The sequence below is a fragment of the Dendropsophus ebraccatus genome, chromosome 7, assembly GCF_027789765.1.
Source record: "Dendropsophus ebraccatus isolate aDenEbr1 chromosome 7, aDenEbr1.pat, whole genome shotgun sequence".
NCBI lineage: Eukaryota > Metazoa > Chordata > Amphibia > Anura > Hylidae > Dendropsophus > Dendropsophus ebraccatus.
Window position 1 is genome coordinate 632,562 of NC_091460.1, and position 15,415 is coordinate 647,976.

Below are 15,415 nucleotides of genomic sequence, written 5' to 3' on the forward strand. Positions count from 1 at the left end.
GTGTAAGCTCCTGTGAGCAGGGTCCTCACTCCTCCTGTGTCTCCTCCTCCTCCTCCTCCCCATAGAGTGTAAGCTCCTGTGAGCAGGGTCCTCACTCCTCCTGTGTCTCCTCCTCCTCCCCATAGAGTGTAAGCTCCTGTGAGCAGGGTCCTCACTCCTCCTGTGTCTCCTCCTCCTCCCCATAGAGTGTAAGCTCCTGTGAGCAGGGTCCTCACTCCTCCTATGTCTCCTCCTCCTCCTCCCCATAGAGTGTAAGCTCCTGTGAGCAGGGTCCTCACTCCTCCTGTGTCTCCTCCTCCCCATAGAGTGTAAGCTCCTGTGAGCAGGGTCCTCACTCCTCCTGTGTCTCCTTCTCCTCCTCCCCATAGAGTGTAAGCTCCTGTGAGCAGGGTCCTCACTCCTCCTGTGTCTCCTCCTCCCCATAGAGTGTAAGCTCCTGTGAGCAGGGTCCTCACTCCTCCTGTGTCTCCTCCTCCTCCTCCCCATAGAGTGTAAGCTCCTGTGAGCAGGGTCCTCACTCCTCCTGTGTCTCCTCCTCCTCCTCCCCATAGAGTGTAAGCTCCTGTGAGCAGGGTCCTCACTCCTCCTGTGTCTCTCCTCCTCCTCCCCATAGAGTGTAAGCTCCTGTGAGCAGGGTCCTCACTCCTCCTGTGTCTCCTCCTCCTCCTCCCCATAGAGTGTAAGCTCCTGTGAGCAGGGTCCTCACTCCTCCTGTGTCTCCTCCTCCTCCCCATAGAGTGTAAGCTCCTGTGAGCAGGGTCCTCACTCCTCCTGTGTCTCCTCCTCCTCCTCCCCATAGAGTGTAAGCTCCTGTGAGCAGGGTCCTCACTCCTCCTGTGTCTCCTCCTCCTCCCCATAGAGTGTAAGCTCCTGTGAGCAGGGTCCTCACTCCTCCTGTGTCTCCTCCTCCTCCTCCCCATAGAGTGTAAGCTCCTGTGAGCAGGGTCCTCACTCCTCCTGTGTCTCCTCCTCCTCCCCATAGAGTGTAAGCTCCTGTGAGCAGGGTCCTCACTCCTCCTGTGTCTCCTCCTCCTCCTCCTCCCCATAGAGTGTAAGCTCCTGTGAGCAGGGTCCTCACTCCTCCTGTGTCTCCTCCTCCTCCCCAGAGAGTGTAAGCTCCTGTGAGCAGGGTCCTCACTCCTCCTGTGTCTCCTCCTCCTCCCCATAGAGTGTAAGCTCCTGTGAGCAGGGTCCTCACTCCTCCTATGTCTCCTCCTCCTCCTCCCCATAGAGTGTAAGCTCCTGTGAGCAGGGTCCTCACTCCTCCGGTGTCTCCTCCTCCTCCCCCATAGAGTGTAAGCTCCTGTGAGCAGGGTCCTCACTCCTCCTGTGTCTCCTCTTCCTCCTCCCCATAGAGTGTAAGCTCCTGTGAGCAGGGTCCTCACTCCTCCTGTGTCTCCTCCTCCTCCTCCCATAGAGTGTAAGCTCCTGTGAGCAGGGTCCTCACTCCTCCTGTGTCTCCTCCTCCTCCTCCCCATAGAGTGTAAGCTCCTGTGAGCAGGGTCCTCACTCCTCCTGTGTCTCCTCCTCCTCCTCCCCATAGAGTGTAAGCTCCTGTGAGCAGGGTCCTCACTCCTCCTGTGTCTCCTCCTCCTCCTCCCCATAGAGTGTAAGCTCCTGTGAGCAGGGTCCTCACTCCTCCTGTGTCTCCTCCTCCTCCTCCCCATAGAGTGTAAGCTCCTGTGAGCAGGGTCCTCACTCCTCCTGTGTCTCCTCCTCCTCCCCATAGAGTGTAAGCTCCTGTGAGCAGGGTCCTCACTCCTCCTGTGTCTCCTCCTCCTCCTCCCCAAAGAGTGTAAGCTCCTGTGAGCAGGGTCCTCACTCCTCCTGTGTCTCCTCCTCCTCCCCCATAGAGTGTAAGCTCCTGTGAGCAGGGTCCTCACTCCTCCTGTGTCTCCTCCTCCTCCTCCCCATAGAGTGTAAGCTCCTGTGAGCAGGGTCCTCACTCCTCCTGTGTCTCCTCCTCCTCCCCATAGAGTGTAAGCTCCTGTGAGCAGGGTCCTCACTCCTCCTGTGTCTCCTCCTCCTCCTTCTCCCCATAGAGTGTAAGCTCCTGTGAGCAGGGTCCTCACTCCTCCTGTGTCTCCTCCTCCTCCTCCTCATAGAGTGTAAGCTCCTGTGAGCAGGGTCCTCACTCCTCCTGTGTCTCCTCCTCCTCCTCCCCATAGAGTGTAAGCTCCTGTGAGCAGGGTCCTCACTCTTCCTGTGTCTCCTCCTCCCCCAGTAGAGTGTAAGCTCCTGTGAGCAGGGTCCTCACTCCTCCTGTGTCTCCTCCTCCCCATAGAGTGTAAGCTCCTGTGAGCAGGGTCCTCACTCCTCCTGTGTCTCCTCCTCCTCCCCATAGAGTGTAAGCTCCTGTGAGCAGGGTCCTCACTCCTCCTGTGTCTCCTCCTCCTCCCCATAGAGTGTAAACTCCTGTGAGCAGGGTCCTCACTCCTCCTGTGTCTCCTCCTCCTCCTCCCCATAGAGTGTAAGCTCCTGTGAGCAGGGTCCTCACTCCTCCTGTGTCTCCTCCTCCTCCTCCCCATAGAGTGTAAGCTCCTGTGAGCAGGGTCCTCACTCCTCCTGTGTCTCCTCCTCCTCCCCATAGAGTGTAAGCTCCTGTGAGCAGGGTCCTCACTCCTCCTGTGTCTCCTCCTCCTCCTCCTGCCCATAGGGTGTAAGCTCCTGTGAGCAGGGTCCTCACTCCTCCTGTGTCTCCTCCTCCTCCCCATAGAGTGTAAGCTCCTGTGAGCAGGGTCCTCACTCCTCCTGTGTCTTCTCCTCCTCCCCATAGAGTGTAAGCTCCTGTGAGCAGGGTCCTCACTCCTCCTGTGTCTCCTCCTCCCCATAGAGTGTAAGCTCCTGTGAGCAGGGTCCTCACTCCTCCTGTGTCTCCTCCTCCTCCTCCCCATAGAGTGTAAGCTCCTGTGAGCAGGGTCCTCACTCCTCCTGTGTCTCCTCCTCCTCCTCCTCCCCATAGAGTGTAAGCTCCTGTGAGCAGGGTCCTTACTCCTCCTGTGTCTCCTCCTCCTCCCTATAGAGTGTAAGCTCCTGTGAGCAGGGTCCTCACTCCTCCTGTGTCTCCTCCTCCTCCTCCCCATAGAGTGTAAGCTCCTGTGAGCAGGGTCCTCACTCCTCCTGTGTCTCCTCCTCCTCCTCCCCATAGAGTGTAAGCTCCTGTGAGCAGGGTACTCACTCCTCCTGTGTCTCCTCCTCCTCCTCCCCATAGAGTGTAAGCTCCTGTGAGCAGGGTCCTCACTCCTCCTGTTTCTCCTCCTCCTCCTCCCCATAGAGTGTAAGCTCCTGTGAGCAGGGTCCTCACTCCTCCTGTGTCTCCTCCTCCTCCTCCTCCCCATAGAGTGTAAGCTCCTGTGAGCAGGGTCCTCACTCCTCCTGTGTCCCCTCCTCCTCCCCATAGAGTGTAAGCTCCTGTGAGCAGGGTCCTCACTCCTCCTGTGTCTCCTCCTCCTCCCCATAGAGTGTAAGCTCCTGTGAGCAGGGTCCTCACTCCTCCTGTGTCTCCTCCTCCTCCTCCCCATAGAGTGTAAGTTCCTGTGAGCAGGGTCCTCACTCCTCCTGTGTCTCCTCCTCCTCCCCATAGAGTGTAAGCTCCTGTGAGCAGGGTCCTCACTCCTCCTCCTCCTCCTCCTCCCCATGGAGTGTAAGCTCCTGTGAGCAGGGTCCTCACTCCTCCTGTGTCTCCTCCTCCTCCCCATAGAGTGTAAGCTCCTGTGAGCAGGGTCCTCACTCCTCCTGTGTCCCCTCCTCCTCCCCATAGAGTGTAAGCTCCTGTGAGCAGGGTTCTCGCTCCTTTTGTCTCTCTTTATGTTCATGCTTGTGGCTAGAAGCTTCTTGTGTACATATTGTCCCTGTCAGGACTTGGGGACTGGAGGACATGACAGGTGATGTACTAGCACTGACTCCCGCTCCACTGTCCCTAGCCTGCAAAGATGTGACACAAAACACGGACAAGACAGACAAAACACAATAATACGTGGTCAGGAATCCTAGATAGCAACAACCAGTCAGTGCAGTACACAAATGTAGTCAAGAGGATAGTCCAAAAGCCAAAGCCAGAAGTCAGGAGACCAGGAATACGTATCAAGATACAATTGCTAAGTCAAGATAACACTCAGGAGCTGAGGGAAAGATACTTAAAGGGGTAGTGAGTTGTTTTTCTTTTTCTACTTAATTAACACACGTTACAAAGTTATATAACTTTGAAATGTGTGTCAATAAGCGGTCTGCCCCCTCCCCCCCCTCTTTCCCACCAGCCCCTGGCCAATAGCCAGGGGTGCCGTCAGCGCTTTACTTACAACTGGCCATACGCTCCGGCTGTGCTGGGAGCCAAGCATGAGAGCCTAACAAAAGTTAGGGTGTTGGACCATGTGGCAGACTGGCATCTGTTCCAAGGGAGCAGCGGAACGCTCTGCCCATGAAGATGCCACAGCCATAGTGGAGTGTGCCCTGGTAAACTCCGGCGGCTGAAAACCAGCGAATGTAATAGCCCACTGAATGCAGTCGCAGATCCAATGGGATATGGTAGGTATCTATGGCTTTTTACCTCTGTGTCTTCCTTTGAAAGAGGACAAGATGGTTCTCATCAATTGTAAAAGGTTGAGATCTTTGGATTTGAGTCTTTAGACAACCAACCACTTCTAGAGAAGAGAAGTTCAATTCATTTTCTTCCACTGACTGAGGTACATAAGTGGGGAGAGTTAGCATCTGGTTGGTGTTAGAAAGCAAGGCGTATGGTAACAGACGTAGGATGACTCCATCCTCCAAAAAGGACAGGTAGGATTGAAGGGCCTGAAGCTTCCTGACTCTCTTGGTTGTTGTTACTGCAAGGAGGAGCAGAGCTGCCTCAATACCAGAGCTAGATCCCATCATGCAACTGGTTTTGTTATCCTGGGCCAAAGTCTAGTGACTGCCCATACAAACGTCTGTACTTCCTGGACTTTCAGAAGTCTCTTGTGCAGCCACAAGACACAGCTGCTATCTGAACCTCGATGGTATTAGGCTTGAGACCTTTATTACAGGAAGTCCAGTATCTGGGGGACTGAAGGAGACTCCACCTTCAGGCCGTGCAAAAGCGCCCATGATTGGAAGATCCTCTTGATCCTGGAATATGTTGCCTCGCTCCTAGAGTTAGAGATTGTATCCAACACTCGCTGGGAAAGCCTCCCTGACTAAATATGGTCCAGTTAGCTTCCACCCTGTTAGGTTGAATGGCTGAGAACCCTCGGCAAGTCTAGGAACCCTGGGTTATCAGATTCCATATTGGGGGCAGTCTCCAATACTTCCCTTGACTCACCAGTATGAGTTGGGAAACCCTCGGTATCATGGAAGAAGGCAGGAAAATGTCGGCTACTTTGAATTCCCACAGTTTGCTCTTTGGGGTTGTCCGCCTTGGAAAGGGAACAAAACTTTTTCACCTTGGTATTGTCTCACGTGGCCATCAGATCTATGTCTGGCATGCCTTATTTGTGGAAGATTTCCTGGTTAAGAGACCATTCCCCATGAATCGCCAATCCATAACTGAGGCGATCAGAGTTCTCATGATCTGAACCACAGAGAGCCTGGCTATCCTCCCTTCCTGCCCAGGAGAATATCACTGATACCTTCGCGAGATGTTGTCTGTCTTGATCTCGTCCAATTGTCCTTCGAGGAATGGAGCAAAATTTAGAAGGGCTAGATAGAGATAGCTTTCAGCTCCCTTAGTAATCGTTGTGAGGAGGGCACCATCAAATATAAAGTGTTTAGGGTGCTATAATGCTAAACAATCATAGTATACAGAAAGCAGAAAAAGAAGGCAGTATAACAGCACACCTGTATAATGTTACAAAAATATATAATTTTTTTGAAGCACAGAAAAACATAAAAGCATTTAAAAACATACAATCGTAGTACAAGCCAAAATAAGTTGCACTAATACCTCTGTCCAGAGGGTGGCAGTGGTGTACTGCCTGTGTCCCTAGATAGGGGAAACAGCTGAGAGACTAGTGCTTATAGGTGCAGGTAAATACAATGTATAGTATTAAAGGGGTAGTGCGACGGTAAAAAATTATTCACAGAATAACACACATTACAAAGTTATACAACTGTCTGTGAGCGGCCCCCTTCCCCGATGTCCCACCACCCCCACCCGTGTACCCGGAAGTGTGGTGCATTATACATACCTGATCCGCGCCGACACGCGTCCGCCATCTTGTGGCAAACGTCATCTTCAGCCGGCCGGCCTGCCGGATCAGGTATGTATAATGCACTACACTTCCGGGTACACGGGTGGGGGTGGTGGGACATCGGGGAAGGGGGCCATTCACAGACATAACATACATGACAAAGTTGTATAACTTTGTAATGTGTGTTATTCTGTGAATAATTCTTTACCGCCGCACTACCCCTTTAAGTATGCATGATAGACTGCTTCCTCATCCTATATGCACAAGGTGCCCCAGTGCATGGGAATAGAAGACGCCAAAAGGCTAAAGATATACAACCTGCACCAAGGTCTGTCACCGGACCGATGGCAAGAACACGCCATCTATGTTCTTGCCATGGTGTGTTCTTGATCCAGATATTACAGTGATTTGAACCTGCGGCTTATGACCTTTTCCGGCTTTTCCACTTATTTAATCAATGACCTTACCCACTCTGAGGGTCCTAGACCCAGAGGAAGAGGAACTGAAGCTTCCCTCTTACCAACAGCATCAGCATTCATAGCCGTAATCAGCTTGTCTATCACCGGGACAGTACCTGCAACCGGAATCACACTCCTCCACATTAAGGCTATGTTCACACTGCGTAAGAATCCGTCCACAGTTCTTACGCCGCTGTACATGTGCGGCTGAAATTACAGTTCTGCTTCCCTAGCTTGTTTCGCAGCGATCTGAGGCAGGTCATTTACTTGGAAATCTTCGCCCAATAAAACTCACAGAACCTTTTGGATCGAAAAATCAAGTTTAATTTGGCTGAAATAAGTTCTCCGTACGGGACCGCATGGAAATCCACGGCCGGGAGTGCGTCCTCCTCAAACAATGGTCGTGTTCATTTTTCCCTGCAGCGTATACGATCCGGCCGTAAGTTCATACGTAGTATGCATTGTGCGGGCGTATATCGTATACTTTCAAGCAAACGCATCAACCTCAAAACTACGTGCGTATATTCGCGGTTCGCACTACGAGCGGAAATATACGTAGTGTGAACATAGCCTAGAAGTAGCAGATGGCAAAACCTCGCCCACAATTCTAATCCATCCAAGAAGGCAAAGGCGGGGACAGAATACTTCTAGCACAGAGGCTTAGTGTTCGTTTACACGGCCTGATCGCTTAAGGGCTGTATATATCGGTGGACTCCACGCAGCCCTTACTTACTGTATCCAGGTCCAGTCTCCTATTTAACAGCTATACTTACTGTATCCAGGTCCAGTCTGCTATATAACAGCTATACTTACTGTATCCAGGTCCAGTCTGCTATATAACAGCTATACTTACTGTATCCAGGTCCAGTCTCCTATATAACAGTAATACTTACTGTATCCAGGTCCAGTCTCCTGAAGGCAGCTATATAACAGCTATACTTACTGTATCCAGGTCCAGTCTCCTGAAGGCTGCTATATAACAGCTATACTTACTGTATCCAGGTCCAGTCTGCTATATAACAGCTATACTTACTGTATCCAGGTCCAGTCTCCTATATAACAGTAATACTTACTGTATCCAGGTCCAGTCTCCTGAAGGCAGCTATATAACAGCTATACTTACTGTATCCAGGCCCAGTCTCCTGAAGGCTGCTATATAACAGCTATACTTACTGTATCCAGGTCCAGTCTCCTGAAGGCTGCTATATAACAGCTATACTTACTGTACCCAGGTCCAGTCTCCTGAAGGCTGCTATATAACAGCTATACTTACTGTATCCAGGTCCAGTCTCCTGAAGGCTGCTATATAACAGCTATACTTACTGTATCCAGGTCCAGTCTCCTGAAGGCTCCTATATACTTACTGTATCCAGGTCCAGTCTCCTGCAGGCAGCTATATAAAAGCTATACTTACTGTATCCAGGTCCAGTCTCCTGAAGGCAGCAATGTAACAGCTATACTTACTGTATCCAGGTCCAGTCTCCTGAACGCTGCTATATAACAGCCATACTTACTGTATCCAGGTCCAGTCTCCTGAAGGCTGCTATATACCAGCTGTACTTACTGTATCCAGGTCCAGTCTCCTGAAGGCAGCTATATAACAGTTATACTTACTGTATCCAGGTCCAGTCTCCTGACTGCTATATAACAGCTATACTTACTGTATCCAGGTCCAGTCTCCTGAAGGCAGCTACAGATGTAGCCAGGGTTAACATGATCCCTGACTCAACAATTGTGTCAGGGAGCTATTCTAAGTCAATTAGAGTGTCGAGTTAAATGCGTCATTGTGATCAAGTTAACCCTGGCTACATCTGTATATACTTACTGTATCCAGGTCCAGTCTCCTGAAGGTAACTATATACCTGCTATACTTACTGTATCCAGGTCCAGTCCCCTGAAGGCTGCTATATAACAGCTATACTTACTGTATCCAGGTCCAGTCTCCTGAAGGCAGCTATATAACAGCTATACTTACTGTATCCAGGTCCAGTCCCCTGAAGGCAGCAATGTTACAGCTATACTTACTGTATCCAGGTCCAGTCCCCTGAAGGCAGCAATGTTACAGCTATACTTACTGTATCCAGGTCCAGTCTCCTGAAGGCTGCTATATAACAGCTATACTTACTGTATCCAGGTCCAGTCTCCTGAAGGCTGCTATATAACAGCTATACTTACTGTATCCAGGTCCAGTCTCCTGACTGCTATATAACAGCTATACTTACTGTATCCAGGTCCAGTCTCCTGAAGGCAGCTATATAACAGCTATACTTACTGTATCCAGGTCCAGTCTCCCCAGACATTTAGTCTTTTGCTGGTTGAATAAAAACAGACTAAAAGCAGGAAGTCCCGGCCAGTACAGAGAGTCCCGGCAGTGCCAGTATACTTACTTTGGTATAAAGCATAGAGCGTAGCTGCCCACCTGAATGCCCAGCTTTTCCCGTTTTCTCTGGCATGATGTAACCTTGTTGGTAATTTCCATATATATACGTGCAGTTACACCAAACACCTGTAAGTACAGCAAGAACCATAAACATTGTCCACTCTGCCCGGGTTACCTACCGTTCCAAAGTTGGCCCTGCATCTAATTTTCACATTAAACGTGGACTCTCTCTCCAATAATGCACACCAATTCTATGAATTCTTGCCAGAGATACAGCCGGGCCCAATGATGTTATGTCGTGACGCCAGTGCCGGTTGGGCACACAGATATGGTGGCACACCTGCTTTTAGGTTAAAGGGGCAGATACACCTTGTTCCCCTGTGGTCAGAGTCCTGCCGGGTTGCTACGGGGTCCCTTGGGATGATATCACGGTGTAGTGACCCTCCCGGACTATTGGTACTGCCACCCACAGAAAGGGGAAATGTCCCAAGGATGTAGTGTACACTGTGTCGGTGTGGGGCGAAGAATCACAGAGTCTCTTTCTCATAAATAATCTTGTTTACTGTGAAAGCCCTTGGGTGCAGCAGAATATACAACTTTGCTTTGACAGGATACATTTCTCTTGGTAAAGCACTTGATAAGACACTTGATAATACAGCAACCAGATCTGCGACAGGAAAAGAGTGAGGAGTACAGTCATGCTGACTGAGTAGCGTGTTCATAGATACAAACAATCAGAGGAGCAGGGAGGAGGATGTCGTGAGAGTCCCAACCCAAGTCCTACTGTGCCGGGATGTTGGTGGATGAGATAGAAGAATACTTAGAAGAAGAAGAGAATACTTGTGCCCGTGTATTGACCTTTGGGTCTTCACACCACCTTATGCCCACCAGTGTCGGGGGGCCCGTCTTAGTGGGTGACACAAGCCCCAGACCTTGTTACCTGGGATGAGCGGAATGCTGAGGGTTCCCTGCTGACAACCACGCTGTGAGATAGAGTTCCTAGGCTCTTAGCAACTTTGCTCTATCCGGATCAGTTCCTAGCTTACGGCTGTCTGTGGATACTGTCCTGCACTGCGACTCTCCTAGTCCACGGCGTGGGTTGAGATTATCTCTGACTTGTCCTCTCCTGTGTAGAGTAAGCGGAGGAGAAACTGTTAGCCGTGTCTTGTCTTGCTTCCTACTCATACAGGAACCTGACTAAGACTGAACCTTTTAAGGTAGGAGGGCCAGGGCCCAAGAGGACAACTGTAGAGAGCTGTCTAGCTTGCATCCTTCTCCTACAATGTTCAACACAAAAGCCTCATACACTTCCTGTCATCCATGTGATTTCCTTCCCTAGCGTATCTAAGGTGCGCTGTGAGTGGGTGAAGAGTGCATAAGAAGAAGTAAAGAGAGAGATGATGAGAGAAGAAGAAAGGATTATTATAGGTTCACAGATCCATGTGACACAAAGAAACAATAACCTTTTCCACACCTCAGCTGTGCAGCATCTAAGTACACACATCTATAACAGCTGCATCTAGTGGCGAAACTTTATCACTACTTTCATCACCACTTGTGTACAATAAGTACAGGCTTTTGCGAAGGGTGTAACCAATAGCAACACCCGTGGTGGGACACCACACCTCACACAGACATCTCCTGGTCAGACACTACCCGCCCCAGAATGCATCAATCTTACAGCAGTACGCGTTACTACCCGTCAGCGACGTAGGTAAACCTGAGCAAGGCCATGCTGGGCCAAAACGCAGACTGCTGTAATATTGATGCATTCTGAACTACATAAATGAAGAAAACGATTTGGTGCGTGCTGGCCTCTTCCCTACATAAAACACACAAAAACACAGTGTGAACCCGGCCTAAGCCTAGATCTATTGTATGACACTTGCTGAGGTTCACTCCACCAAGAATATGAGAAAGAAATGACACATCGAAGCAGTTCGGTCACCCGTATATGAAATGTCACAACATCTTCTCTCCTGTGTGAATTCCCTCATGCTTTTTTAGTCTGCCTTTAGTAATAAAACATTTCCCACATTCTGAACATGAATATGGTTTCTCTCCTCTGTGCCCTCTCTCATGAATTGCAAGATAGGATTTGTCAACAAAACTTTTCCCACATTCTGAACACGAGTAAGTCTCTCAGGTGTGAATTCTCCGATGTAGCACAAGATTTTCTATATCGGTATAACATTTCCCGCATTCTGAACACGGGAAGGTCTCTCCGGTGTGAATTCTGCGATGTAGCACAAGACTTGTTCTATCGGTAAAACATTTCCCACATTCTGAACACGAAAAAGGCTTCTCTCCTGTGTGAATTCTCACATGGTTAATCAGATTTGATTTACGTGGAAAACGTTTCCCACATTCTGAACATAAAAATGGTTTCAGTCCTGTGTGAGTTCTTTCATGTGCCACCAAAGCAGATTTACATACAAAACATTTTCCACATTCTAAACACGTATATGGCTTCTCTCCAGTATGACATCTCTGATGCATAACAAGTTGTGATTTAGACGCAAAACATTTTTCGCACTCTGAACATGGATAAGGCTTCTCTCCTGTGTGCCTTCTCTCATGTATAACAAGATGTGATTTAAATGGAAAGCATTTCCCACATTCTAAACATGGAAACGGCTTCTCCCCTGTGTGATATTTGCTGTGTCTCAGAAGACTTGATCTCTTTGGAAATTCTTTTCCACATTCACCACAATGAAAGATTGTTCCCGCTTCCTGCTGTGTCCCTGTGGCAGCAGTGTGTGATTGGTCAGGAGAAGGTTCCTCATGGTCAGGAGGATTATATGATAGATCTGTAGTGTGACGTTCTGGATGTACAGTAAGGGGGAGGAGGGCTTCTCCGGAGGAGCGCTGCTCCAGAGCGCCAGCTTCTACTATATAATTCACCAGTAAGAAGACGTTTTCCTCAGAGTACTTGCTGAGATTTACAGCTTCTTCTCTTAGATTTTCTATAGGATTTGCATCCACTTCTCTTGCCACTTAAAAAAAACATATATAATAATAATAATACACTATAAACTTTCTATAACACTAGTCCAGGTCGTGGCTGTCACTGGGCGGTCACCGTTATTACATAAACAATTATCCAGGACTTTGCATCTAGTTTTAAGTGAATAATTGGGGTTTTTTTGCCAATTTTTGGTCTAAGTTCTATTTATGAACTAGAATTTGATGGGCGAATATTTTTTAGATGCAACTTTTTTAATTTGCCTGTTTTGAGTATTCACCCAAAAATTCACATAATCCGGGATTTGTGCCCAGTTTATCATTTGCAACTTTTTATAAAGTCAAACTGGTGTGGGCCTACGTCTGGTCAGTACTGGTGCAGGCCTACAGCTGGTCAGTACCGGTATAAGGCCTACGTCTGGTCAGTACCGGTATAAGGCCTACGTCTGGTCAGTACCGGTATAAGGCCTACGTCTGGTCAGTACCGGTATAAGGCCTACGTCTGGTCAGTACCGGTATAAGGCCTACGTCTGGTCAGTACCGGTATAAGGCCTACGTCTGGTCAGTACCGGTATAAGGCCTACGTCTGGTCAGTACCGGTATAAGGCCTACGTCTGGTCAGTACCGGTATAAGGCCTACGTCTGGTCAGTACTGTGCAGGGCCTACGTCTGGTCAGTACTGTGCAGGGCCTACGTCTGGTCAGTACTGTGCAGGGCCTACGTCTGGTCAGTACTGTGCAGGGCCTACGTCTGGTCAGTACCGGTATAAGGCCTACGTCTGGTCAGTACTGTGCAGGGCCTACGTCTGGTCAGTACCGGTATAAGGCCTACGTCTGGTCAGTACTGTGCAGGGCCTACGTCTGGTCAGTACTGTGCAGGGCCTACGTCTGGTCAGTACTGTGCAGGGCCTACGTCTGGTCAGTACTGTGCAGGGCCTACGTCTGGTCAGTACCGGTATAAGGCCTACGTCTGGTCAGTACTGTGCAGGGCCTGGATAAAAAAAAAACAGACTAATAATAATAATAATAATAATAAATAATAAATTGTACCCTCAGACTTAATCAATTCAAAACTATGAAAAGCAAAACCAGAAAGGTGCTGGTAGGGTAGCAGACCCCCAGCACCGGTAGGGTAGCAGACCCCCAGCACCGGTAGGATAGCAGACCCCCAGCACCGGTAGGATAGGTAGGCCCTGTTACTGTATGCCTGCATGATAGAGGGCTGGGGCTCATAGCTATCTAAAACAATATAGCTCAGGAATATCTGACATAACTACAAGTACAGGGGCCAGGGTCATCCAGTATAGTCACCAGCCTGATATATACAGTATATACTATCACAGGGGCCCCGATCATACATACCTGGTATAGCAGCTGCCGGCGCCTCCTCCTCCTTCACCTCACTCATACACAGGGGATCGCCCCTCATCCTCTCTTCTTCTGCTTCATCCTCCACTTTAATATTAGTCACCTGATCTCCCCCCTGATGGGACATATAGAACAATTCAGTACAATCCAGCAGACAGGAGGGAAAATCTAACACATCAACATAAGAAACCAGCAACATGTATCTATCAGCCTCATCACATCTATGAGTGCAGGAGCAACAACCACCAGCACCGGGGGGCGCTATAGAGATATAGTGCTATAGCATCAGCCTCATCTACCTGCTGATTGTCTGCTGGGACATTTCCCTCTGGACAGTCCTGGGAATACAGAGGACGGGGACACCTCTCTGGTGGATTCCTGTCACTGCCTCCATCTGTAGGGAAGACACAGGGAGCCAATCCATTATACACTGCTACATGTCATCAGGAGGAGGATGGGAGGATGGGGGGAGGAGGATGGGAGGAGGATGGGAGGAGGAGGGGGATGGGAGGAGGAGGATGGGAGGAGGAGGATGGGAGGAGGAGGAGGATGGGAGGAAGAGGATGAGGATGGGGAGGAGGAAGAGGAGGATAGGAGGATGGGAGGAGGATGTAGGGCCCCTCCCCCCTGCTCTCTAGCATCAGGAAGGTCTCCTCTTACCTTGTGCTGTGAGGCCGGGCGGCTGATCCTCCATCATGAGCGGCTGCTCCCCCCGGTACAGATCCTTGTGTCCTTCTACATACTCCCACTCCTCCATGGAGAAATAGACGGCCACATCCTGACACCTTATAGGAACCTGACACACACAATGATCACACAGTCATCCCCCCCAGCCTGCTGCCTCCTGGATTACTCTATCATCTCCCAGCATTCCCCAGTGTCACCTCTCCAGTCAGCAGCTCAGTCATCCTGTGGGTGAGTTCTAGGATCTTCTGCTCATGTATCAGTGATGGAGGCTCCGTGATGGGGCCCCGGGCCCTGCTCCGCCCTCCTGACTCCTGGGGGAAGGCCACACCCTCCCCCCATGTCTTCTTCACTATGGTGTAATCCTGGGGATGGAGAGAGACAATGAGGGGACTGAGCCCAGTATTCCTGCCTCCTCCTCACTACAAAGAGGAGATTGTCCCCCTGTATAGAGCTCTAGTGAGGAGGAGGAGGAGACACATCTGGACTACTGGGGTCAGTGCTGGAGACCACCGCACCTACAAAGAGGAGACCAGATCCAGAACATAGAGCGGGGGAGGGAGGGGGCCAAAGAGCCCAGACAACAATGGTGGAAATCTAGAGAAGTTACCTCTCCGGTCAGCAGGCGGATGATCTCCAAGGTGACGTGTAATATTCTCTTACTGATCTCATTCCTGTCCTTCCCCATTCTTGGGGGGTCATTCAGGAGGAGGAGCGTCTGGGGGAGAAGAGGAGACAACTGGAGCACAAGGAGGGGATAGTCCTGCCGGGGCCTTTATGTCACAGCCAGGGGCCCCAAACCATACAGGGGCCACAGCATATGTAACATCCCTCCTCCTGTAAGCTTACCTTACTGCTGGGGGGGTCACACTGATAGTAACACAATGTAACATCCCTCCTCCTGTAAGCTTACCTTACTGCTGGGGGGGTCACACTGATAGTAACACAATGTAACACCCCTCCTCCTGTAAGCTTACCTTACTGCTGGGGGGTCACACACTGATAGTAACACAATGTAACATCCCTCCTCCTGTAAGCTTACCTTACTGCTGGGGGGTCACACACTGATAGTAACACAATGTAACATCTCTCCTCCTGTAAGCTTACCTTACTGCTGGGGTCACACTGATAGTAACACAATGTAACATCCCTCCTCCTGTAAGCTTACCTTACTGCTGGGGTCACACACTGATAGTAACACAATGTAACACCCCTCCTCCTGTAAGCTAACCTTACTGCTGGGGTCACACACTGATAGTAACACAATGTAACATCCCTCCTCCTGTAAGCTTACCTTACTGCTGGGGTCACACTGATAGTAACACAATGTAACACCCCTCCTCCTGTAAGCTTACCTTACTGCTGGGGTCACACACTGATAGTAACACAATGTAACAT

The 15,415-nt window shown here is 49.9% G+C and overlaps 3 protein-coding genes across 4 annotated transcripts in view; 1 reads left to right on the forward strand and 2 right to left on the reverse strand.

Moving 5' to 3' along the window:
- Positions 1 to 13,460, reverse strand: part of LOC138797165 (zinc finger protein 585A-like) — a 119,198-nt gene extending 105,738 nt beyond the window's left edge. The window contains exon 1 of the mRNA XM_069976994.1: positions 13,328 to 13,460. Within this exon, the coding sequence (XP_069833095.1) occupies positions 13,328 to 13,460 (133 nt within the window). The remainder of the gene's footprint in view (positions 1 to 13,327) is intronic.
- The window catches only part of LOC138797178 (zinc finger protein 300-like), an 898,668-nt gene that overhangs the window by 311,925 nt on the left and 571,328 nt on the right, over positions 1 to 15,415 (forward strand). The gene's annotated exons all lie outside the window — the stretch shown is intronic.
- Positions 1 to 15,415, reverse strand: part of LOC138797169 (zinc finger protein 84-like) — a 221,087-nt gene that overhangs the window by 38,619 nt on the left and 167,053 nt on the right. The window lies entirely within an intron of this gene.